The 25,476-nt window shown below is 39.0% G+C and overlaps 1 protein-coding gene across 1 annotated transcript in view; it reads right to left on the minus strand.

Annotated features, from left to right (window-relative positions):
* Positions 1–25,476, minus strand: part of LOC129548373 (glycerophosphodiester phosphodiesterase 6-like) — a 145,673-nt gene that overhangs the window by 65,380 nt on the left and 54,817 nt on the right. The window contains exons 5-10 of the mRNA XM_088832138.1: positions 24,318–24,416; positions 24,154–24,247; positions 23,252–23,329; positions 21,720–21,865; positions 21,254–21,336; positions 1,078–1,234 (exon numbers count right to left, since the gene is read on the minus strand). Of these exons, the coding sequence (XP_088688264.1) occupies positions 1,078–1,234; positions 21,254–21,336; positions 21,720–21,865; positions 23,252–23,329; positions 24,154–24,247; positions 24,318–24,416 (657 nt within the window). The remainder of the gene's footprint in view (positions 1–1,077; positions 1,235–21,253; positions 21,337–21,719; positions 21,866–23,251; positions 23,330–24,153; positions 24,248–24,317; positions 24,417–25,476) is intronic.

Genomic DNA, 25,476 nt, shown 5'->3' on the forward strand with positions numbered 1-25,476 from the left:
TCATTACAAATCAATGTTCAGCTATCCCTTACGGTGAAATGAAGTGGCTCAGTCGTGTCTGACTCTTTGTGACCCCATGGACTGTAGCCTACTAGGCTCCTCCGTCCATGGGATTTTCCAGGCAAGAGTACTGGAGTGGGTTGCCATTTCCTTCTCCAGGGGATCTTCCCAACCCAGGGATCGAACACGGGTCTTCCACATTGTAGGCAGACTCTACTGTCTGAGCCACCAGGGAAGTTTACAGTAACACTTGTTAAAAGAAAGAATTTCAAGTGGATAAGTATCTCTTTATGTAAGTCTTTACTTTTCACTTTAACATGAAAAAGGATCAAATTGGTCTTCAGGATTAACATCAAATGTAAATAAATTCCATTCCACCTAGTGCATAATCAAAAGTCCCTGAAGATTTATTTTCCCAATTATACAACTACCTGATAGGAAAGCCATTACCACAGCTGACCTCTCACTATTGTAGCTCTGCTGCCACAGGTGCTAGCAATATAAGTGTCTGTTGTCTGTCCTGCTCAGATGTTTGTTGTCAAAATCAGACTGAAAATGAGTATATCTGATTGGTGAAACCTAGGTCACATGGATTCCCTATAGACATGATAACCTCGAAAATGTCAGTTGCTTTTTCTTTAACTATTTTCAGAAGGCAGGCATGATTTTTATCACATATAAATCTGACTTTCTATTCAGGATAATTCTAAATTCTCTAACTTGTTATTGAAACACTGCCAGGAATCAAACTCGGGTCTCCCACATTGCGGGCAGATTCTTTGCCATCTGAGCCACCAGGGAAGCCCCAAGTTCAAGAAATTCTTGGATAAAAAGGAAGTAAATGATAAGAATAAGTTTAAAGCTTGTTTTCAGAATTTCCAGCAGCAATTAGACTGACTACACTACTGGAATAACATTCCTTGGAATTCTAAATATAGCCATGCTACCAAACTGGGATGAAATTGTGTGCACACTTGCCTATCCTCATCTAAAGGCTTTATCTCTAGGAGCAGCACATGACCTCATACAGAAGAGGGAGTTCAAGGTGGGTTTCTTGAAGTGGAGAATGTGTCTTACCGGAGCATGTGAAAACCATTTGCCTGCATTCAGAGTCGACAGGAAATCCCAATCAAATAAGGAAGGGTGTGTCAAAGAGGCATTTGGCAGGACCTCCTTGATATTGGTTGTTCTTCTCAGGTCAGAGTCATGCATGAGAAAAGGCACATGATCATAACTGCAGGCAGAGGGGGAGAAGAGCAGAAAAGGTGGATAGGATGAATTCAGCCACCCTGGCAGACAGGGTTCTCAGAAAGCCTATCAAGCTCACAAGTCTTACTAGGTTCCTTACTCCCTCCCTTGTCTTAGCAGAGGATTAAGTACAGGAATTTATACTTTGATATTAACATTTTTCTGCCCAAGGAAGCAATCTTTTGTAATTTACAATAAGTCTATTGTGCTGTGCTTAGTTGCTCAGTCGTGTCTGACTCTTTGTGAACCCATGGACTGGATCCTGCCAGGCTCCTCTGTCTAGGGGTATTCTCCAGGCAAGAATATTGGAGTGACTTGCCATGCCCTCCTCCAGGGGATCTTCCTGACCCAGGGATTGAACCTGGGTTTCCTGCACTGCAGGCTGAGTACCGTCTGAGCTACCAGGAAAGCTCCAATAAGTCTATTAGCTATGGTGAAAGAGTAGCCTTCCTATCAAGGGAATATATGGATCTAGAAAACAATAGGTAGACTAGTCATCTGAGAGTAAGGAAAGTGAGAAGTGAATGCGGCAAGGTCCTGAAGTCCCTAGAACCATACTAAACAGGCACCTACACAATCTTCTTACGTTTTTCTGACTCATTTCCCAACAGGCAACTGCCCTGAGTATTCTGGTCCTAGATTCTCATATCAGGTGGCATCATCAGAAAAGTTTATTATCTGAAAACTTCTGTTATCAGCTATTTGCCTTCAAGAATCTGTTTTTATGAAAATCTCTCTTTCTTTATGATTAAAATATACATGATGAGAACTCTGTAATGATCATTAAGGAGTAACAGGATTGAGACCTAGTCCCCTGCCCATAAACAACTAGAAAACTGGAAAAAACAAGAGAATTAACTTTTGTAGGAAGTGGACAATGGGGAGCACAGTATAATTATTTCTGAGAAAAGGCAAACAAATGAAATAGGCTTTACCATTACCCAAGCTTCCTTCTTGAAGGTAAATACTGGAATGTGGCATGGGACAAGGTGGGCATGCATGATAAGTCGACTTAAGTTGGGTCTCACTCTCTGCAACTCTATGAACTATAGCCCAGCAGGCTCCTCTGTCCATGGGATTCTCCAGGCAAGAAAACTAGAATGGGTCGCCATGCCTTCCTCCAGGGGATCTTCCTGACTCAGGGATCAAACCTGAGCTCGTATATCTCCTGCATTGGCAGGCGGGTTCTTTACCACTAGCACCACCAGGGAAGCCCATGGAGCAATGAGGGGAGCATCTAAAAAGTACCCAGCCACTGTACTGAAATACGAAGAAGATGATAAGGTTAAGGAGAGGTCAAGAAAGCTAGAATTTATTGGCTAGAGTCCCGTAGGGAATGGAGGTAAGCAAAAAGAAAGCATTCTGGAGAAATATGTACAAGGATCCCTTGAAGTATGGCTAAATATCAATTTTTAAATCCACAGAGTAAAACTCGTATGAAATTTTCCAAGAATAACTTCCAAGAAAAGGAAAATAACCAGAAAGTTCTAAGACAATTTACAGAGCTCACAAAGGGATGTAACTCATTCAAGTTCTATCAGTGGCATGACCTCAGTAATAACAAGGATACATCTTTGAGATGAGAATGATTTAGAACTAGAATTACTTTAGAATTTCCATAAAAGAACTTAAAAACAATCCTCCAAAGGATCAAACTAGTCTTCAAGTAACTTAATTGCCTGCTAGAATAAGCACAAAATTCTTTAATGGAATACAAAAAATATACCACCCAGAACGGTAAAGTCACAATGTCTGGCTTATAACCAAAATTTACCAGACGTGTAATGAAGTATAAAAATGTAACCATAACCAAGAGAAATTACTCAGTAAAGACAAACTTGGAAACGACAGAGGTGACAGAGTTAGTAAACAAGAATATTAAACCATGATAAAAAAAAATATAGACGATGTATGTAATAGATGCAAAGGAACACATGAACGTATGAAGACATAACTCTAAGAGTCAGAAAAGAAATAAATGGAAATCCTAGAGATAAAAATATAACTGAAATGAAAATTTCACTAAATGAATTTAACAGCATATTTGATATTACAGATGATGTAAAGATCAGTGAATCTGAAGGTGCAGCAGTAGAATCTATACAAATGAACTGTAAGACAATATCAAGCAGTATTATATACATTCAGTTGCAATCCTAAAAAGAGGGGAGGAACAGAAAAAATCTGAGGAAGTAAAAGTAAAAATTTCAAAAATTTATAAAAGGCATCAACAGATCCAATAACACTGATGAATACCAAGAAAAGTAAATGTAGGAGGACACATACAGAGGCACATACCCCACACTATGTGCATGTGTATGACTGGTGAAAAATTGATGAGGAAAAGAAAATTGTAAAAGTAGCCACAGGGAAAGAAAATATATATTTAGATAGAAATAGAGATAAGTATATAGCAGACTTTTCAACAAAAAATATGAGATACGGAAAACAATGAAACAACACATTTTAAATGGTGAAGGAAGAAAACAACTATCAACTTAAAATTCATCAAAAATGAAAGGAAGAAGAGATGATGCCGGGAAGATGACAGAGTACAAAGCACCAGGAATCTGTCTCCCCACCCAGACAACAACTGCATTCGAAGACTGTCTGATGTAATTCTCTTGGAAGTCTGGAGTACATGAAAGGTATTCAACTTCCATGGGAAAACTCAGATGTAAACTGGGGTTAATTTCAGTCCATTTCAACTCAGCACAATAGCAGCTACCCATTACCCACCCCGAAACTCCAATACTTTGGCCACCTCATGTGACGAGTTGACTCACTGGAAAAGAGTCTGATGCTGGGTGGGATTGGGGGTGGGAGGAGACGGGGACAACAGAGAATGAGATGGCTGGATGGCATCACCGACTCGATGGACATGAGTTTGAGTGAACTCCAGGAGGTGGTGATGGACAGGGAGGCCTGGCGTGCTATGATTCATGGAGTCGCAAAGAGTCGGACACGACTGAGCGACTGAACTGAGCTGAACTGATTCACATGGCAAACAACTGTGGACAAGTTCCTGGAGTAACTTGCACAGCAGCTGGTGAGTGCCAGGGTGGCAAAAAAACATCCTCCAGTCCAAATATAGGGTTTCTCTGCTCTGGTCACTCGTTACTTCTTGTCACAAAAGAGCAGAGAGATAAGACTGTTGTTTCACCTTCTTCCGATGTTGCAAAGCCCTAGCCCTCTAACAGAAGTGACTTTCACAAGCTTTAAAGGGCAGCACCCTTTTCAACACTCATTTATGTTTCTCCTTTTCTCCTATTGTAAGTCAGCCATTAAATAGTAGCTTTATATTAAAGTGATCTATATTAAAAATTTTAAATATTAAAAAATATCTGTACATACAAACGGAGAAGGCAATGGCAACCCACTCCAGTACTCTTGCCTGGAAATACCCATGGACAGAGGAGCCTGGTAGGCTGTAGTCCATGGGGTCAAGAAGAGTTGGACACGACTGAGTGACTTCACTTTCACGCATTGGAGAAGGAAATGGCAACCCACTCCAGTGTTCTTGCCTGGAGAATCCCAGGGACGGTGGAGCCTGGTGGGCTGCCATCTATGGGGTCACACAGAGTCGGACATGACTGAAGCGACTTACAGCAGCAGCAGTACATTCAAAGAGAAATTAGAAAGTGACCATACATGGCCAAGGGAAGATCAAAAAAACCTGAAAAAAACTCAAGTTTACACCTCAGGCTGATCCATAGCACAGAGACATCTAATAAAATTAAAACAACAACAACAAAAAAAAAAAAAAAAAAAAACCAGCAAACCCAAAGGAAGGGGGAGAATCTAATTTCCAGTATTACCATACTGCTGCTGCTGCTAAATCGCTTCAGTCGTGTCCGACTCTGTGCGACCCCATACTCATCTCAAATGCCCAGTTTTTAACCAAAAAAAAAAAAAATCACAAGACTGACAAAAACAAAGTATGGCCCATTCAAAGGAAAAAAATCAACAAGAACTATCCCTGAAAAAAAGCTAATGGTGGTTATACTAGATAAAAGCTTTAAAACAATCATATTAAAGACACTAAAAGAACTAAAGAAAGATGTGGATAAACTCAACAAAATAATGTATGAACAAAATGGAAATATTAATAAAGAGATTCCTTAAACCCAAAAAATTATAGAGCTAAAAAGTACAACAACTGAAATGAAAAACTGACTACAGGGATTCAAAGGCAGATTTAAACAGGTAAAAGGAAGACTCACTGAACTAAAAGATAAGACAATACAACTTACTGAATATGAGAATAAAAAAAGATTGTGTAAGAGCTAAGAGATTCTAAAGGATACCCCAATATCAAAGCCAGACAAACATACTACAAGAAAATAAAATTATAGAACAATATCCCTTACGAACACTGATGTAAAAAAACCTCAATAAAATAGCAAATAGAACTCAGCACTATATTAAAAAGGATTATATGTGAGATTTAGTCCCAAAATTCAAGAATGTTATTCAAATGTATCAATGCAATAAACCACATTAAAAGAATGAAAAAGAAAAAAACACACACACAATTATTTCAAGTGATACAGAAAAGGAATTTGACAACATTCAACACCCTTTAATGATAAACATTCTCATCAAGCTAAAAATAGAAAGAAACTATACCAAAGTAATAAAAGACATATATGAAAAAGCCATGGCAAACACCATATTCAATGGTGAATGACAAAAAGCTTTTCCTCTAAGATTAGGAACAAGGTAAGGAAGTATGCTTTTGGCACTTCTACTCAAAGTGATGCTAAAAGTTCTAGCCAGAGCAATTGAGCAACACAGAGAAATATAATGGATCCAGGTTGGAATGGAAGAAGCTAAAATTACTTCTGTTTTCATATGGTATTATATTATACACTGCCTTCATGGATCATGGTCTTGTCATTAGTGAAGGGGCCTGCATAACTTCAACGAAGCTATGAGCCATGCCATGCCATATCACCCAAGACAAATGAATCACTGTGGACAGTTCTGACAAAATGTAGTCCACTGAGAAGGGAATGGCAAACCACATCAGTACTCTTGCCTCAAGAACCCCATGAACATTAAGAGTATGAAAAGGCAAAATGATATGACACTGCAGATGAGCCCCCCAGGTCAGAAGGTGTCCAATATGCTACTGGAGAAGAGCAGAGGGCAGTTACTAATAGCTCCAGAAAGAATGAAGCAAAAAGGACGCTCAGTTGTGGATGTGTCTGGAGGTGAAAATAAAGTCTGATGCTGCAAAGAATAATACAGCATAGGAACCTGGAATGTTAGGTCCATAAATCAAGGTAAACTGGACGTAGTCAAACAGCAGATGGCAAGAGTGAACACTGACATCTTAGGAATCAGTGAACTAGAATGGACAGGAATGGGCAAATTTAATTCAGATGACCATTATATTTACTACTCCGGGCAAGAATACTTTAGAAGAAATGGAGTAGCCCTCACAGTCAACAAATGAGTTCAAAATGCAGTACTTGGGGGCAATCTCAAAAACAACAGAATGATCTCAGTTCATTTCCAAGGCAAACCATTTAATATCACAGTAACCCAAGTCTATGCCCCAACTACTAATGCCAAAAGAGCCGAAGTTGACCAGTTCTATGAAGACCTACAAGACCTTCTATAACTAACATCAAAAAAAGATGTCCTTTTCATCACAGGGGATTGGAATGCAAAAAATAGGAAGTCAGGAGATACCTGGAGTAACAGACAAGTTTCGCCTTGGAGTACAAATTGAAGCAGGACAAAGGCTAACAGAGTTTTGCCAAGAGAACACGCTGGTCATAGTAAAACCCTCTTCCAACAACACAAAAGATTACTATACATAGACATCACCTACAAGTCAATACTAAAATCAGATTGCTTATATTCTTTGCACACAAAGATGGAGAAACTCTATACACTGACCACAAACAAGACCTGGAGCTGACTGTGGATCAGATTATCAGTTCCTAATTGAAAACTTCAGGCTTAAATTGAAGAAAGAATGGAAAACCTCTAGGCCTTTCAGGTATGACCTAAATCAAATCCCTTATGACTGACTATACAGTAGAGGTGAGGAACAGATTCAAGGGATTAGATCTGGTAGACAGAGTGCCTGAAGAACTATGGACAGAGGTTTGTAACACTGTACAGGAGGCAGAGACTAAAAGCATACCAAAGAAAAAGAAATGCAAGAAGGCAAAGTGGTTGTCTGAGGAGGCTTTACAAATAGCTGAGAAAAGAAGAGAAGTGAAAAGCAAGGTAAGAAGGGAAAGATAAACCCAACTGAATGCAAAGTTCAAGAAAATAGCAAGAAGAGATAAGGTCTTCTTTATGAAAAAGGAGAAGTGTAAAGAAACAAAACAGAATGGGAAGGATTAGAGATCTCATCAAGAAAATTGGAGACACCAAGGGAACATTTCATGCAAAGATGGGAAAATAAAGGACAGAAATGTAAGCACCTAACGGAAGCAGAAGAGATTAAGAAAAGGTGGCAAGAACACACAGAAGAACTATACAAAAAAAGATCTTAATGACCGGGATAACCATGATGGTTTGCCTAGAGCCAGACATTCTGGAGTGTGAAGTCAAGTGTGCCTTAGGAAGCATCACTACGAACAAGGCTAGTGGAAGTGATGGAATCCCAGCTCAGTTCAGTTCAGTCGCTCAGTCGTGTCTGACTCTCCGCGACCCCATGAATCACAGCACACCAGGCCTACTTGTCCATCACCAACTCCCGGAGTTCACTCAAACTCATGTCCCCAGAGTCGATGATGCCATCCAGCCATCTCACTCTTGGTCGTCCCCTTCTCCTCCCGCCTCCAACCTTTCCCAGCATCAGAGTCTTTTCCAGTGAGTCAACTCACCACATGAGGTGGCCAAAGTATTGCAGTTTCAGCTTTAGCATCAGTCCTTCCAATGAACACCCAGGATTGATCTCCCTTAGAATGGACTGGTTGGATCTCCTTGCGGTACAAGGGACTCTCAAGAGTCTTCTTCAAAACCACAGTTCAAAAGCATCAATTCTTTGGCGATCAGCTTTCTTCACAGTACAACTCTCACATCCATACATGACCACAGGAAAAACCATAGCCTTGACTAGACAGACCTTTGTTGGCAAAGTAATGTCTCTGCTTTTTAATATACTATCAAGGTTGGTCATAACTTTCCTTCCAAGCAGTAAGCGTCTTTTAATTTCATGGTTGCAATCAGCATCTGCAGTGATTTTGGAGCCCAAAAAAATAAAGTCTGACACTGTTTCCACTGTTTTTCCATCTATTTCAGTTGAGCTATTTCAAATCCTAAAAGATGATGCTGTGAAAGTGCTGCAGTCAATACGCCAGCAAATTTGGAAAACTCAGCAGTGGACACAGGACTGGAAAAGGTCAGTTTTCATTCCAATCTCAAAGAAGAGCAGTGTCAGAGAATGTTCAAACTATCCGAAAAACTGCACTCATTTCGCAGGCTAGTAAGGTTATGCTCAAAATTCTTCAAACTAAGCTTCAGTAGTATATGAACCAAGAAATTCCAGATGTACAAGGTGGGTTTATAAAAGGCAGAGGAACCAGAGATCAAATTGCCAACATTTGTTGGATCATAAAGAAAGCAAGGCAATTCCAGAGAAATATCCACTTCTGCTTCATTGACTATGCTAAAGCCTTTGACTGTGTGGATCACAACAAACTGCAGAAAATTCTTAAGAGATGAAAATACCAGACCATCTTACCTGTGGCCTGAGAAACTTGTATGTGGGTCAAGAAGCAACAGTTTGAACCATACATAAAACAAATCACTGGTTCAAAATTGGGAAAAGAATAAGACAAGGCTATATACTGGCACCGTGTTTCACTTATATGCAGAGCATATCATGCAAAATGCAAAGCTGGATGAATCACAAGCTGGAATCAAGACTGCTGCAAAAAATATCAACAACCTCAGATGTGAAGATGATACCACCCTTATGGCAGAAAGCAAAGAGGAACTAAAGAGCCTCTTGATGAAAATGAAAGGGGAGAGTGAAAAAGCTGGCTTAAAACTCAACATTCAAAAACTAAGATCATGGCATCTGGGCCCATCACTTCATGGCAAATAGAAGGGAAAAAAGTGGAAACAGTGGCATATTTTATTTTCTTGGCCTCCAAAATCACTGCGGACAGTGACTTCAGCCAAGAAATTAAAAGATGCTTGCCTCTGGAAGGAAAGCTATAACAAACCTAGACAGTGTATTAAAAAGCAGGGACATTACTTTGCTGACAAAGGTCTGTATAGTCAAAGCTATGGTTTTTCCAGTAGTCACATACAGATGTGAGAGTTGAACCATAAAGAAGTTTGAGTGCCAAAGAACTGATGCTTTCAAACTACAGTGCTAGAGAAGACTCTTGAGAGTCCCTTTGATTGTAAGAAAATCAAACCAGTCAATCCTAAAAGAAATCAACCCTGAATACTGACTAGAAGGACTAATGCTGAAGCTGAAACTCCAATACTTTGGCCACTTGATAGGAAGAGCCGACTCACTGGGAAAGACTCACTGATGCTGGGAAAGACTGAAGGCAAAAAGAGAAGAGGGCAGCAGAGATGAGATGATTAGATACACCACCGACTCAATGCACATGAATTTGAGCAAACTCTGGGAGATAGTGAAGGATAGGGAAGACTGGCGAGTTGCTGTCCACAGGGTCACAAAGAGTCAGACATGACAATGACTGAACAGTAAAAACTCTTACATGCAGAAAAGCCTAAAATTTCCATAACAAAAAGGAACAGAATAAATAAATTCCAAAAAACAGCAATACCAAGGAAACATCCAAAAATCTGCTGCATTTCTATACACTAAGAATGAAGAATCTGTGTACAGGTTCATGAAGTAACTTGCAAAGCATGGTAAGACTCAGGGTGTCAAAAAGAGAGCCTATACTCCAAATATAAGAAATCTCCACTCTGGTCACTAATGACAGAAATTACAAAAACAATTTCATTTAAAATGGCACCAAAAAGAATAAAATACTTAAAAGAATGAACTTAAACAAAGGAGGTGAAAGATTTATGCAATGAAAACGAGAAAATATTTCTGAAAGAAGTGGAAGAAGACACAGATAAATGTAAACACATCCCATGTTCATGGATTGAAAAAATTAACATTGTTAATATGTTACTATTAACCAAAGCAATGACAAAGTTCATGCAATTCCTATCAAAATCTCAGGGATTCCTCCCTAGTTTTATTGAAATATACTTTACATACAGCACTGTAAAAGATTAATGCATACAACGTAATTATTTGATTTACATCCATCACAATATGCTTATACTAGGTTTAGTGAACATCCATCATCTCATTCAGATACAATATTGATGATGATGTTGTTTAGTCACTAAATCATGTTCAACTCTTTTGCAACCCCACGGACTATAGCCCACCAGGCTCCTCTCAGTCCATAGAATTTCCAAGGCAAGGATACTGGAGTGGGTGGTCATTTTCTTCTCGAGGGGATCTTCCCAACCGAAGGATCAAACCCATGTCTCCTGCCTTGGCAAGTGGCTTCTTTATCACTGAGCCATCAAAGAAGCACTAGATACAATATTAAGAAAAATTTAAAAAAATTTTTTTCCTTAATTATCTTTAGCATGTTACATATTACATCCCTATATTTATTTGTCTTGTAACTGAAAGACTGTACTTCATTTCATTTCACCAATTTCACCCACTCCTGTCTCTGAGCCACAAATCTAGTCACTGTCTCTAGTCACAAATCTGACCTCTTTTTCTATGAGTTTGTTTGGTTTTTGTTTGCTTGCTTGCTTTTGAAGTATAATTGAAGAATAACTGAACTACAACTATATTAATTCTCAGTGCACTACACAGTAATTTGATATTTCTACACATTTAACAATGATCACCATTAAGCCTAGTTGTCATCTGTCACCAAAGATATTACAGACTATAATCCCCACACTGTGCATTTCATATCTGAGATTCATTTATTTCCTAACTGAAAGCTTGTACCTCTTAAGGTCCTTCACCTATTTCTCTCCTCTCCACAAACCTTGTCCCTTCTGGCAACCATCTGCTTGTTCTCTGCATCTATAACTAACTCTGTTTCTATTTGGTTATGTTTGTTCATTTGTTTTAGATTTGACATACAAATGAAACTTTATAGTACTTGTCATTCTCTGACTTATTTCACTTGGCATAATATCTCTAGGTACAAACGTGTTGTCACAAATGGCTAGTTTCATTCTGTTTGTGGCTGAGAAATACTGCATATTTATACACATCATTTCTTCTTTATCCAATCACCTATTGATGGGTACTTAGGTTGCTTCCTTATCTTGAATGCTGTACAAAATGCTACTACAGTGAACATAGTGGGGCATATATCTTTTGAAACTGGTGTTTCTATTTTCTTCAGATATACAACTAGAAGTGGAATTGCCAGAATATATGGTATTTACATGTTTAATTTCTTTAGGAACTTCCATATTGTTCTCCACAGTGCCTGCACCAATTTACATTCTCATCAACAATACAAAAGAGTTCCTTTCTCTCCACATCCTTGCCAATATTTATAATTTGTTATCTTTTTGTTAATAGCCATTCTGACATGTGTAAGGGGATATCTCATTGTGGTTTTGATTTGCATTTCCCTGTTGATTAGTGATACAGAGCATCTTTTCATATGTCTGTTGGCCACATGAATGTCTCCTTTTAAAAAATGTCTATTCAGGTCCTTTGTCCATTTTTTAATTGTTTCTTTGATGCTGACTTGTATGAGTTCTTTATAAACTTTAAGATATTAATACTTGTCAGATATGTCATTTGCAAATATCTTTTCCCATTCAGTACACAGCTTTTTCAATTTGTTGAGTTTCCTTCACTGAGAAAAAGATTTTTTCATTTGATGTTGTCTCATTTATTTTCGCTTCTGTTTCCTTAGCCTAACAAAACAGACCTCCCTTCAAAATTCTAAGACTTAAGTCAAAGAGTACATTACCAGTGTTTTCTTCTACACATTTATGTTTTATGATCTTACACATAAGACTTTCATTTTGAGTTTATTTTGTATATGGTGTGAGAAAATGTTGAGTCTTTCCTTTCTGCATTGCATATTTTAGTCTCCATGGATATATATTAACTGCCCATATAACTATGGACTCATTTCTGGGCTCTCTATTCTGTTCCACTGATTTATGTGTGTTTTTGTGCCTACATCATCCTGTTTTGATTACTGTAGCTCTACAGTATACTTTGGAGGGAGTCTCTATCTTAAGACTGTTTTGGGTACTCAGAGGTTTTCTGTGTTCCCATAAAAATTATGGAATTATTTGTTCTAGATCTGTGAAAAATTCCATTGACATTTTAATAGAGATTGCACTGAATCTGTAGATTTCATTGGGTTGGTATGGTCATTTTAACAATACTAATTCTTCCAGTCCATGAGCATGGAGTATCTTTCTATACTTCTCTGTCATCTGCAGTTTCATTTATTATGTCTTGCAGTTTTCAAAGTACAGATGTTTTAGCTCCTTGGTAAGATTTGTTTCCAGGTATTCTACTCTTTTTGATGTCATTGTGAATGGGATTATTTTAATTTCTCTTTCTGATAGTTCTTTTAGTATATAGAAATACAATATATTTCTGTGCATTAATTCCATAGCCTGAGACTTTACCAATTTCATTAATGAGTCATTGATAGGTCCATAGCAATCACTTATGCTCCTTTCTATTTCTGTGCTGTTTAAGTTTCCCTTATTCATTTCTGACTTTATTGATTTAGGTCTCTATTTTTTTTTCATGAAGAGTTAGGCTAAAGATTTAACAATCTTGAGTCTCTTTTCAAAGAACCAGTTCATTTCTGTTGCTTTATAATGCCTCTTTTACTTATTTCTTACTCTCAGCTTTATGATTTTTCTTAACTTTTGAGTTTTGTTTGATCTTCTTTTTCTAATCATTTTAGGTGTTCAGTTCAGTTCAGTCGCTCAGTCGTGTCTGACTCTCTGCGACCCCATGAATCATAGCACACCAGGCCTCCCTGTACATCACCAACTCCCAGAGTTCACTCAAACTCATGTCCACAGAGTCGGTGATGCCATCCAGCCATCTCATTCTCTGTCGTCCCCTTCTCCTCCTGCCCCCAACCTTTCCCAGCATCAGAGTCTTTTCCAGTGAGTCAACTCGTCGCATGAGGTGGCCAAAGTATTGCAGTTTCAGCTTCAGCATCAGTCCTTCCAATGAACACCCAGGATTGATCTCCTTTAGAATGGACTGGTTGGATCTCCTGGCAGTATAAGGGACTCTCAAGAGTCTTCTCCAACACCACAGTTCAAAAGCATCAATTCTTCAGCGGTCAGCTTTCTTCACAGTCCAACTCTCACATCCATACATGACCACGAGAAAAAACCATAGCCTTGACTAGACAGACCTTGGTTGGCAAAGTAATGTCTCTGCCTTTTAATATACTATCAAGGTTGTTCATAACTTTCCTTCCAAGGAGTAAGCGTCTTTTAATTTCATGGCAGCAATCAGCATCTGCAGTGATTTTGGAGCCCAAAAAAATAAAGTCTGACACCGTTTCCACTGTTTTTCCATCTATTTCCCATGAAGTGATGGGACCGGATGACACGATCTTTGTTTTCTGAATGTTGAGCTTCAAGCCAACCTTTTCACTCTCCTCTTTCACTTTCATCAAGAGGCTTTTGAGTTCCTCTTCACTTTCTGCCATAAGGGTGGTGTCATCTGCATATCTGAGGTTATTGATATTTCTCCCAGCAATCTTGATTCCAGCTTGTGCTTCTTCCAGCCCAGCATTCCTCATAATGTACTCTGCATAGAAGTTAAATAAGCAAGGTGACAATATACAGCCTTGATATACTCCTTTTCCTATTTGGAACCAGTCTGTTGTTCCATGTCCAGTCCTAACTGTTGCTTCCTGACCTGCATACAGGTTTCTCAAGAGGCAGGTCAGGTGCTCTGGTATTCCCATCTCTTTCAGAATTTTCCACAGTTTATTGTGATCCACACAGTCAAAGGCTTTGGCATAGTCAATGAAGCAGAAATAGATGTTTTTCTAGAACTCTCTTGCTTTCTCCATGATCCAGCGGATGTTGGCAATTTGATCTCTGGTGCCTCTGCCTTTTCTAAAACCTGCTTGAACATCTGGGAGTTCACGGTTCACATATTGCTGAAGCCTGGCTTGGAGAATTTTGAGCATGATTTTACTAGCATGTGAGATGAAGAGGTGGCAAGAATACACAGAAGAACTGTACAAAAAAGATCTTCACGACCAAGATAGTCATGATAACGTGATCACTGACCTAGAGCCAGACATCTTGGAATGTGAAGTCAAGTGGGCCTTAGAAAGCATCACTATGAACAAAGCTAGTGGAGGTGATGGAATTCCAGTTGAGCTATTTCAAATATTGAAAGATGATGCTGTGAAAGTGCTGCACTCAATATGCCAGCAAATTTGGAAAACTCAGCAGTGGCCACAGGACTGGAAAAGGTCAGTCTTCATTCCAATCCCAAAGAAAGGCAATGCCAAAGAATGCTCAAACTACCACACAATTTTAGGTGTAAGGTTATGTTATTTTTGTCTCCTAAGGTTGCCTTGTAGTACTACAAACTTCTGTCTTAAAACTGTTTTTGCTGCATTCCATAAATTTTGGATCTCCATTTTTTCATTTTGCTTCCAAGTATTATTTTTTTCTTCTTTGATTTCTTCAGTGACTCATTGGTTGTTTAGTATCATTCTTCAGCCTCCACATGTTTGTATGTTTTCCAGGTTTTTTCCTTCTAATTGATTTATAAGCTTATAGCACTGTGGTTGAGAGAGAGGTCTGATATAATTTCAGTGTTCTTAAACTTACTGAGGCTTGTTTTATGGCCTAGTATGTAATCTGTCCTGGAGAATGTTCGATTTGCATTTGAAAAGAATAGGTATGCTGCTGCTTTTTAATGAAATTTGATGGAATGTGATGCTGCTTATATATTTAGATATATTATATATATATATAGCTAAAGTGGGAGACCATTGTGATCTTAGAAGACAAATGCTGTCATTACTTTTAATATTTGGATGATAAATTCCTGTTGTAAATGCAATGGTAAGTGGTGTGAAGGGGCAGTCTGTAGGAAAATCAATTGCTAAAAAGAATATGCCACCTTCATATAGGCTGTCATTAGGTGCCATAATTGCAGCTTGCCAATGAAATGTATCTGCACCAAATGAACCTGAAAAAACACTGCTGAAGGCTCATGGGCTAAATCATTACGTTTCTTATTAATCTGTTTCAACACCACAGTCTGGGCTTTTCAAATGGCTTCTCAATATCTTGGTGTGTACTCAAAGGTGTGACCAACCAGCTGATTATCCTAGTGACTAGGAAGGACTGCCTCGCTGTCCCAAATCAGCTCTGCCAGACATAAGTGCATAAAGGTTAGGACCTTCCTCAAGCCACTGTTGGCCTTCTCCCCATGCAGTAATCGGTCCTCCCTGGCCCTACAGGGCTCACAAGCACAACACAGCCACAAGATGTCTGGTCTGACATCATATTTTACACCTGCTTATTTTGTGCATCCCTTAACTACTTATTGTGGATATAGATGACTTTCTCACTTTTACCTTGCAAACTTCCTACTAGTTTTGTAAGTGAATGATCTTCGACTTTTACTGTGTATTTGCCTTTACCAATGAACTTTTTCCTTTCAAATTTCTCATATTTCTAGTTGTGGCCTTTTCCATTTAGAGCAGTCCCTTTAACATTTCTGGTAAAGCTGGTTTCATGGAGCTGAATTCTTTTAGCCTTCAGTTCAGTTCAGTCACTCAGTCATGTCCGACTCTTTGTGACCCCATGGACTGCAGCACGCCAGGTTTCCATGTCCAACACCAACTCCAGGAGCTTACTCACACTCATGTCCACAGAGTTGGTAATGCCATCCCACCATCTCATCCTCTGTTGTCCCCTTCTCCTCCTGCCTTCAATCTTTCCCAGCATCAGGGTCTTTTCCAATGAGTCAGTTCTTTGCATCAGGTGGCCAAAGAATTGGAGTTTCAGCTTCCAATGAATATTCAGGACTGATTTCCTTTAGGACTGACTGGTTGAATCAAACTTTATTTCACCTTCAAATGTGAGTGAGAAGCTTGTAGAGCATTCCTGGTTATAGATTTTTCCTGTTTATTATTTTAAATAATTGACCTTCATGGCCCGTATGGTTTCTGCCAAAAACTCAGCTCAGAATCTTACAGGAATTCCTTTGTACATAACTTTTTGATTTTCCCTTGCTACTTTTAAGATTTTCTCTTTAACTTTTGCCATTTCAATTACAATTTGTCTTGGTGTGAATTTCTCTGGGTTTGATCTATTCGGTATTCTCTGACCTTCTTTGACTTGGATGTCTTTTCCTTTTCAAGGTTAGGAAAGTTTTCAGCTATTATGTCTTCAAATATATTCTTTGCACACCTTCTCTCTCCTCTTTCTGCTGCTGCTACTTGCTGTTTAGTCACTAAGCCATGTCTGACTCTTTGCTACCCCAGGGACTATAGCTTGTCAGTCTCCTCTATCCATGGGATTTCCCAGGCAAGAATAATGGAGTAGGTTGCCATTCCCTTCTTAAGGGCTTCTCATTATGAGACCTCCCCCTCCCAAAGTGAATGCTAGTATGCTTAAGGTTGTATCAGAAGTCTCTGACTGTTGTTGTTCAGTCACCAAGTCATGGCCAACTCGTCATGACTCCATGGACTGCAACATGCCAGGCTTCCCCATATCTCATCATCTCCTGGAGTTTGCCCAAGTTAATGTCAACTGCATCAGTGATGCCATCCAACCTGCTCATCCTCTGTCACTCTCTTCTCCTTCTGCCTTCAATCTTTCCAAGCATCAAGGTCTTTTCCAATGAATCAACTCTTTGCATCAGGGGGCCAAAGTACTGGAGCTTCAGCTTCAGCATCAGTCCTTCCAATGAATATTCAGGGTTGATTTTCTTTAGGATTGACTGGTTTGATCTGGCCAATCTAAGGGACTCTCAAGCATCTTCACCAGCAGCACTGCTGCCAGTATCTATGTGTCCATGATAAGTTTTAACTACCTCCTGTCTCTCCAGAAGGTTCTCAAAGATCATCAAGTGAGTCTGACCAAAGATTATTTCAAATCACTGTTTCTGCCCTGAATCTCACGAGTGTGTGACTGTTAGTATTTTCTATTTAAGTATGGAGTCTCTATTTCCCACAGCCCTCTGGCTCTCCCAAAAGTAAACCCTACTCACCCAAAGTGAAATGCTCTTGGGGGCTCATCTTCCCAGTGCAAGACCTCTGAGGTGGGAATCCCAATGTAAGGCTCAAACTCCTCACTTCTTGGGAAGAACCTCTGCGATAATACTTATATTCACATTTGTGGCTCACCTACCCTGGGGTATAAAGTCTTAACTATACCAAATCACTTCCCCTCCTGCCTGTATCACTATAGTTCCTTCCTTATATCTTTATTTGTAGAAGATCTTTCCTGCTAGTCTTCAGGTCATTCTCATGGATAGTTTCTCTTTAAGTAGTTGCGGTTCTGGTGTGCCCATGGAAGCAGACAAGCTCATGGTTATCTTACTCTCTTATTATCTTGGCCACCAATGACATTTTTTGAAGCAAGAAAAAGTCATCCTAAAATTCATATGGAATCACAAGGGATCCCAAACAACCAAAACAATCTTAAGAAAAACAAAACTAGAGTACTAACACTTCTTGATACTAACACTTCTTACTAATACTAAGAAGTACTAACACTTCTTACTAACACTAACTTACTACAAACCTACAGTAATCAAAACAGTATGGTAATGAAATAAAGACAAATAGACAAGGAACAGAACAGAGACCAGATATAAACCCTTGCATATATGGTCAAATGACTTTTAGCAAGGATGGCAAGACCATTCAACAGAGAGAAAAAAAACAATCTTTTCAACAAATGGTGCAGGATATTCACATGAAAAGAATAAAACTGGACCACTGCCTAACATTATATACAAAAACTCAAAATGGATCAAAGAACTAAATTTAAAAACTAAAACAATATATCTCTTAGTGGAAAATATATTTGGCAATGATTTGGCAATGATTTCTTGGACATGAAAATAAAGATACGGGCAACAACAATGTAAATAAACTAATTAGCTTTCATGAATATTTAACATTTTGTGCATCAAAAGACAATATCAATAGAGTAAAAAAGCAACCTACAGAATGGGAAAATATTTGCAAATATCTGATGATTAACATCCAGTATATAGAGAGAACTTCTAAAACTCAACAGCAAAAACATACAACCCTAGAAAAGAATCTGAAAAAGGACAGAGAGAGAGATCTGAATCACTTTGCTGTACACCTGAAACTAACACAGCAATATAAATTAACTGTATTTCAATTTTTAAAAAATGAAGTTCAGTAAACAACAAATAAAAATTCAAAAATGGGCAAAGGGCTTGAATAGACATTTCTCCAAAGAAGATTATAAATAGACAGTGAGTACAGGAAAATATGGTCAACATCACTTATCACTGCTGCTGCTGCTGCTAAGTCGCTTCAGTCGTGTCTGACTCTGTGAGACCCCATAGACAGCAGCCCACCAGGCTCCCCCGTCCCTGGGATTCTCCAGGCAAGAACACTGAAGTGGGTTGCCACTTATCACTGCTGCTGCTGCTGCTGCTGGTAAGTCACTTCAGTCGTATCCGACTCTGTGTGATCCCATAGACGGAAGCCCACCAGGCTCCCCCATCCCTGGGATTCTCCAGGCAAGAACACTGGAGTGGGTTGCCATTTCCTTCTCCCATGTGTGGAAGTGAAAAGTGAAAGTGAAGTCGCTCAGTAGAGTCCGACCCTTAGCGACCCCACGGACTTCAGCCTACCAGGCTCCTCCATCCATGGGATTTTCTAGGCAAGAGTACTGGAGTGGCTTGCCATTGCCTTCTCCGCACTTATCACTAGGGAAATGCAAATCAAAATTATAATGAGATATCATACTTCACACCCATTAGGTGGCTCCCACCAAAAGAACAGAAAACAACAACTGTTGGCAAAGATGTGGAGAAATTAGAAGACTTAGCCACCTCATGTGACGAGTTGACTCATTGGAAAAGACTCTGATGCTGGGAAAGGTTGGGGGCGGGAGGAGAAGGGGATGACAGAGAATGAGATGGCTGGATGGCATCACCAACTCTGTGGACATGAGTTTGAGTGAACTCCGGGAGTTGGTGATGGACAGGGAGGCCTGGCGTGCTGTGATTCATGGGGTCGTGGAGAATCGGACACGACTGAGCGACTGAATGGAACTGAACTGAACATTGTAAGTGGGAACATATGACAATGCAACTACTGTGGAAAATTCTAGGACAGTCCTTCAAAAAATTAAAAAGAGAATTATCATACAATTAACATTGTATCAGTGTTCCAGCAATTCCCTTTCTGGACATATACCCCAAAGAACTGAAAGCAGTCTCAAAACACCCATGTTCAAAGCAGCATTATTAACTATAACTAAAATGTAAAACCAACCCAAGTGTCAAAACTGATGAAAACAAAATGCAAGTATATATATATGGTGGAATATTATTCATCCTTTTACGGTGGCAATTTTGAAATAAAATATGAATGAACTTGAAGACTACAAGACTAACTGACAGACACGCCAGTCACAAAAAAAAATAGACAAAATCATGGAGACAGAAAAGTACAAGGGAGTTTCTAGAGGCTGGGGGGTGGGGGAGGAGGGAATGGGACATCATTGTTTAATGAGTCTAAAGCTTTTACAAGATGAAAAGAAGTCACAGAGATAGTTGGCTGAAGTTTCTGAAACATTAAAAATATGAAAAATACCACTGATACATACATCTTAAAATAGTAAGCATAGTAAATTTAATGTTTTGTATTTTACTTCAAAAAAATTTTAATTGAAAAAATGAGGGTAACACAAAATATTTACTTGGCAAAGCAACCTCAATGACCTAATTGTCTTCTTGGTGAGTAAGTACATTTCAAAGTAGAGAAATGAAGAATTAAATATATGTATGTTCAAAAAAATCATACATATGTTATTAATATTTGTACTTGAATCTTTGGGTGTTTGTCATTTTAAGTTAATTTTAAGTAAAGTTATCTTTAAGGTAATTTGGAAAGGTTACCTTTGTAAATCCAATTTAAAATATGAAATTGAGTAACTGATCTAGATTTGTGATTATAAGTTTACATCTCATTTATAAAAGGACTTGAAATATATCAAACAATGTATATAGTTATACATTTAATGTGCGAGATTTGTGAGAATTACTCAAGTATTCTGAAAAGACTGAAACTGCAGTACCTAAAAAAGAAAACACATTAAATGCATAATTGCAGTTTAAAACATCTAAAGCATTTAACTAAAATGCCTAAGTATTATTCAAAGGCCCTAGAAAATGTTATTTAAAATGTTAAGATTCATAAAAGGAATAAGGTTCTTTGTAAACAAGCCATGTCTCCTTCACTGGCTGGGAATAGCTCTTGGGCAGAACTCTATCTCACTCATCTTCCTCTCCCTAGCACTCAGAAGAAGGATACAGTAGGTGCCAAGGGAATGTTATAGGTACCCAGGGAATGTTAATTAATTAATTAAATAGATTGCTAAGGTAGGGCATGGGGACAAGTTGTAAGCATGTTGGCAGGGGACACAAATATGAGCTATTTGTGGAGACTACATAGAATGTGTGATTTATGAGCCTGTGATTGAGAATGTAGGGGTGCAGATACGTGGTTTGTAAAGGAGTTGGTGATGGACAGGGAGGCCTGGCGTGCTGTGATTCATGGGGTCGCGGAGAGTCAGACACGACTGAGCGACTGAACTGAACTGAACTGAAAGGAGAAGTGATTCATATATGTGTGTTATCTACAGATGTGCCAGGTGAATAAGCGAGAAACTTCCCAGGGCTTGCCCTCTCTACAGCTTGGGCCAGGCTAGAGTCATCCACTGGTCTTTTCTCCTCCCACCCTGGTCCCTTCTTTCCTACCTTATATGAACATCACTCTCCAGTCCATAGGCCCCATGTTCAACAGCTTTCTCAAAGGACATTATGGTATTCTCAGGCCCCAGCTGTGGAAGAAAAAGACATCAGGTTTTTAATCTCACAGTCTTTTCTGCTGACATCCTTTTTAGGATAGTGACGGGGTCCAGTAAGAAAGGACTTTAGAAAGCAAAATTTGGTTCCCTTGGCTCTTTGTTCAAAGAACCTGCCTACATTCTTGTCTACCAAATCTGATTCAGGGACTCTGCTCATCTGAGGCAATGTCACTGGACACAATAAAGAGAAACTGACTGAGAATTAGGTGAGTTCAAGTCCAACGTCTACAATTAATTACTTATTCTTGTCATCTCAAGTCAACCCCTTTACTTCTCCAGGGGGTTCCAAGGATCTGATGGGCCCTCTACACCCATGCACACCTGTACTCACCCACATTCTTCACGCTCAGACCTACCATGGGTGCACCTCTATGTCCAAAGAAGTCCGGCTTGGGTGCCAATTTATCCTTCTCCTGAACACAGGGAGAAAAATTCCCCAATGGAAGCAAATAGAGACACAAAAGGATAAGAAAAAAGGGCAATCCAATAGCCACTTGTAGAGCTGAAAAAGTTGAAGGAGGAGGAAGTAAGGGGGGAAAAAAGGCAAACAGGAATGGAGAACCATCCCAGGCAACTAACTATCCCCAAGCAACAACCAATAAATACTCAGTCCACGGGTTCACTAAGTAACTCTGTAGACTCACTGATTCACTCTATATTTCTTTCACATCCTTATGTTCTCTCAGTGATTTGAAAGCACAGGAATATCCAAATATAAGCATTATTATTAAGTCACTACTGTTACTAATGTAAATTTTTTTTTTGGAATGTGATTAACCTTTTTTTTATTACTTTACAATATTGTATTGGTTTTGCCATACATTGACATGAATCTGCCCTGGGTATACATGTGTTCCCCATCTTGAACCCCCCTCCCTCTAATCGCCAGTTCAGGTTGATGCATGATACAAATGTAAATTTACAAAGGAATGAATTGTACAAGAGGTGGGAAGCAAAGGAAAAAGAGGGACTGTTAAGGAATATCTTCTCAGAAAGAGGAGTTTAGTTGGTTCTGAGAAAGCCCAGAAGCCCTTTAAAAATAAGCTTTGTTAGTCACTGAGTCATGTCTGACTCTTTGTGACCCATGGGCTGTAGCACACTGGGCCCCTCCATCCATGGGTTTCCCAGACAAGAAGACTGGAGTGGACCGCCATTTCCTTCTCCAGGGTCTCTTCCCAACCCAGGGATCAAATTCACATCTTCTGCATTAATGGGTGGATTCTTTACCACTGAGCCACCAGGGAAGGCCAAAGATAAGCTATAAATGCCTCTGTATTTCAGGCAGTAAGGCAGAGTAGAAGGGATAGTGCTGATGTGTGTTTGGTCACTCAGTTGTGTCCAGCTCTTTGTGACCCTTTGGACTAGCCTGCCAGGCTTCTCTGTCCATGGGATTTTTTAGGCAAGAATACTGGAGGGGGTTGCCATTTTCCTACTCCAAGGGATCTTGCTGACCCAGGGATTGAGCCTGAGTCTCCTGCATGGCAGGCAGATTCTTTACCTACTAAGCCACTGGGGAAGCCTAGAAGGGATAGTAGTTGACAGAAATGTGAATTCAAAGCCAGATGCTACCACTTTCTAATTGTGTGACTCAGACATGTTGCTTAACCTGTCTGGGTCTTCATTATCTTCATTCTGAAAAATGGAGCTATCTTGCTACTAACATCTGCTTCATAGAATTGACAAGATAGTTGACACCACAGGTACTCAGTATTTTGTTCTCTCTCTCTCTCTCTCTCTCTCTCACACACACACACAGAGCCTGACCATAATACCTATTTATAATTGGCCATTACCCACTTACTATTTTAGACCTCTGAAAATTTTACCCATTTGTAAGTTTTAAAATTACCACCTATGTCACTTTTGAACATAGATCTTCAGCTCTAACCTCTCAACTTTGTGAGCACATTACACCTCTTGTTTCTTTTACTCTCATTACATGTCATCTGGAATCTTCTGATTCTAGCTAAAATTTAGAAAAAGAAAAGAGTTAATTATTGTTTCTTCTAAGATCTTACCCCCAGAAACATTTCCTAAAATTCACCCTCCACCTACATATATACACGTTTACAAGCACACAAGGGCAACACTGCAATCCTAGTCTTTCTCTTGCCTATACCTTTATACAAGTAGGATGCAAGTACTCCTTGCTTAACCAGTAATCAAAAGACACAGACAGAAGGTCCTCCTGGTTTCTCAGTAAGGGTGTTGAGAGATAACTCCATTCTCAAAACAGTTTCATGTACACCTCTGATTCTTATTTGTTTCCACGATATTAGGGCAAAGAATGGAGAGGAAACCAGTAGCAGAGGCACACATTTCTGCTTCTGGGGAAGTTCCCAGATGTGACAGGGACTCACATGCTTCTACTCTGAGTTACTAAGATGTACCCATGGATATCTGCACCTGGTTCATTAGTTGAAACTAGTAATATTTAATACAACCTTAAAGAACTGGGATTTATACCATCATTCTGGTCAAATAAAATTGCCTCTATTCTCTCCCTAACCCCAATCCATTTCAAGACAGTCAGTGTGTAACAAAAGAGAAAAAATTCTTATTTTTCTAGAGGGAGAATCCCTCTTTACAAGAAGATTGGTTTGATCAGGGAAATGCTATGATAGGTCATGTGGGGTTGTCTGACTATAAGGAGCATGACTGAGTAATAAGCTGAATGAATTTTAAAGAGGTATACTGGTGGCTATCTATCCAGCTTGTTTTACTGAGTAAGGAATAGAAATTAAAGGCAGAACTGAAAGGATCAGGCAAGGTTTCACCCACAGAACATACCTTCTCCTTCCAAATGGATCAAGTAGAAAGCCAAAGGCCATGAAAGAATAACCATCATAGCTATGCTGCTCAGGTGTATGTAGGGAGCAAAGACCTGGGAGAAAGCCAAAAGTCAGGCTGAACACATTTGGACAGACAGGGCTACAACTAAGAATGGTGCTTACCTGCAGTGACAGCCCAATGGTGAGCCATCTGTCTTTCCAGTAAGTGAATAAAATCCAGAAAAAAAAGGAGCATATCACAATCACTAGCAGAATCAGGATCTGGGGAAACAAAAAGAATTTCCTGCCTTTCAAGCACTAATCTTGGATGAGAACCATCCTTAGAAAATGTATGTGTCCCTATAGCGTCTGGGTCCTCATTTCCTCATCCTTTTAACCTAACCAACCTGCAAATGCCCAATATTAGATGAATTCAATAATTTACATTCTTTGCTTCCTGGAGAAAAAAAATTACACAGCTATGCGTACGGCCTGATACCTTTACTAATTTATCATCTCTACCTCAACTGGGCCATCAATACTGCCTGGCATGTCTCACTCAGCTTCAATAATGGCTATTATAAATATTCACTACCCTTTTACATGATTCAATATGGTAACAAGTAAAAAATATTTTGTAAGTAAGCACCTTTTCAGTGCATCTTTTCCCCAGCAGATTGTAAGTTTCGAGAGGTCAAATCAACATTTGTTTATAATTTTATCTTCACTGCCTTGCAGAATATGTCTGATTCATATAAAATACCCAATAAATATTTGTTGAACATATGAAAAATATCTACTGGCCAGAACACTAATTATTTCGTTGAGAAAGAACACTGAGACCAAGAAGATACAACTTTAAATTTTTCTCCTTGAAATATAGTTTTTCTGCTTCTGTGTTGCCTGTAAAGAATACTTGGTTCCAACTCTCTCATAATCTCTATAAAAAAGCAATTGAATCCATAATTAAACCTTCTCACAAAATAATTCCAGGTAATACTGCCTTCAATGGTTAATTTTCCAAACATTTAAGAAAATATTTCCACTGTAACAAGCTCTCCTAGAGAATCAAAAAGAAGGAATGCTCTCTAACTTGTCTTATGAAGACAACAAAACATTGATACTCAAATTCAATAAGGACATTATTAGAGAGAAAAATTATAGTCCAATTTCTCCTATTAACAGATGCAAAATCTTAACCTATTAGCAAACCAAATACATTACAACACAAGGGTTTAATTGTCACATAAGATTAACATGAATCTCCTGTGATTCTGTGAGCACACCCAACACCAAACTTCACTAATGATTGAAACGATCTACTCAATTAAAGATAAAACTT

The sequence above is a fragment of the Moschus berezovskii genome, chromosome 25 (assembly GCF_049115385.1).
Source record: "Moschus berezovskii isolate FMDL1 chromosome 25, NW_MosBer_1.0, whole genome shotgun sequence".
In the NCBI taxonomy this organism is placed as follows: Eukaryota; Metazoa; Chordata; class Mammalia; order Artiodactyla; family Moschidae; genus Moschus; species Moschus berezovskii.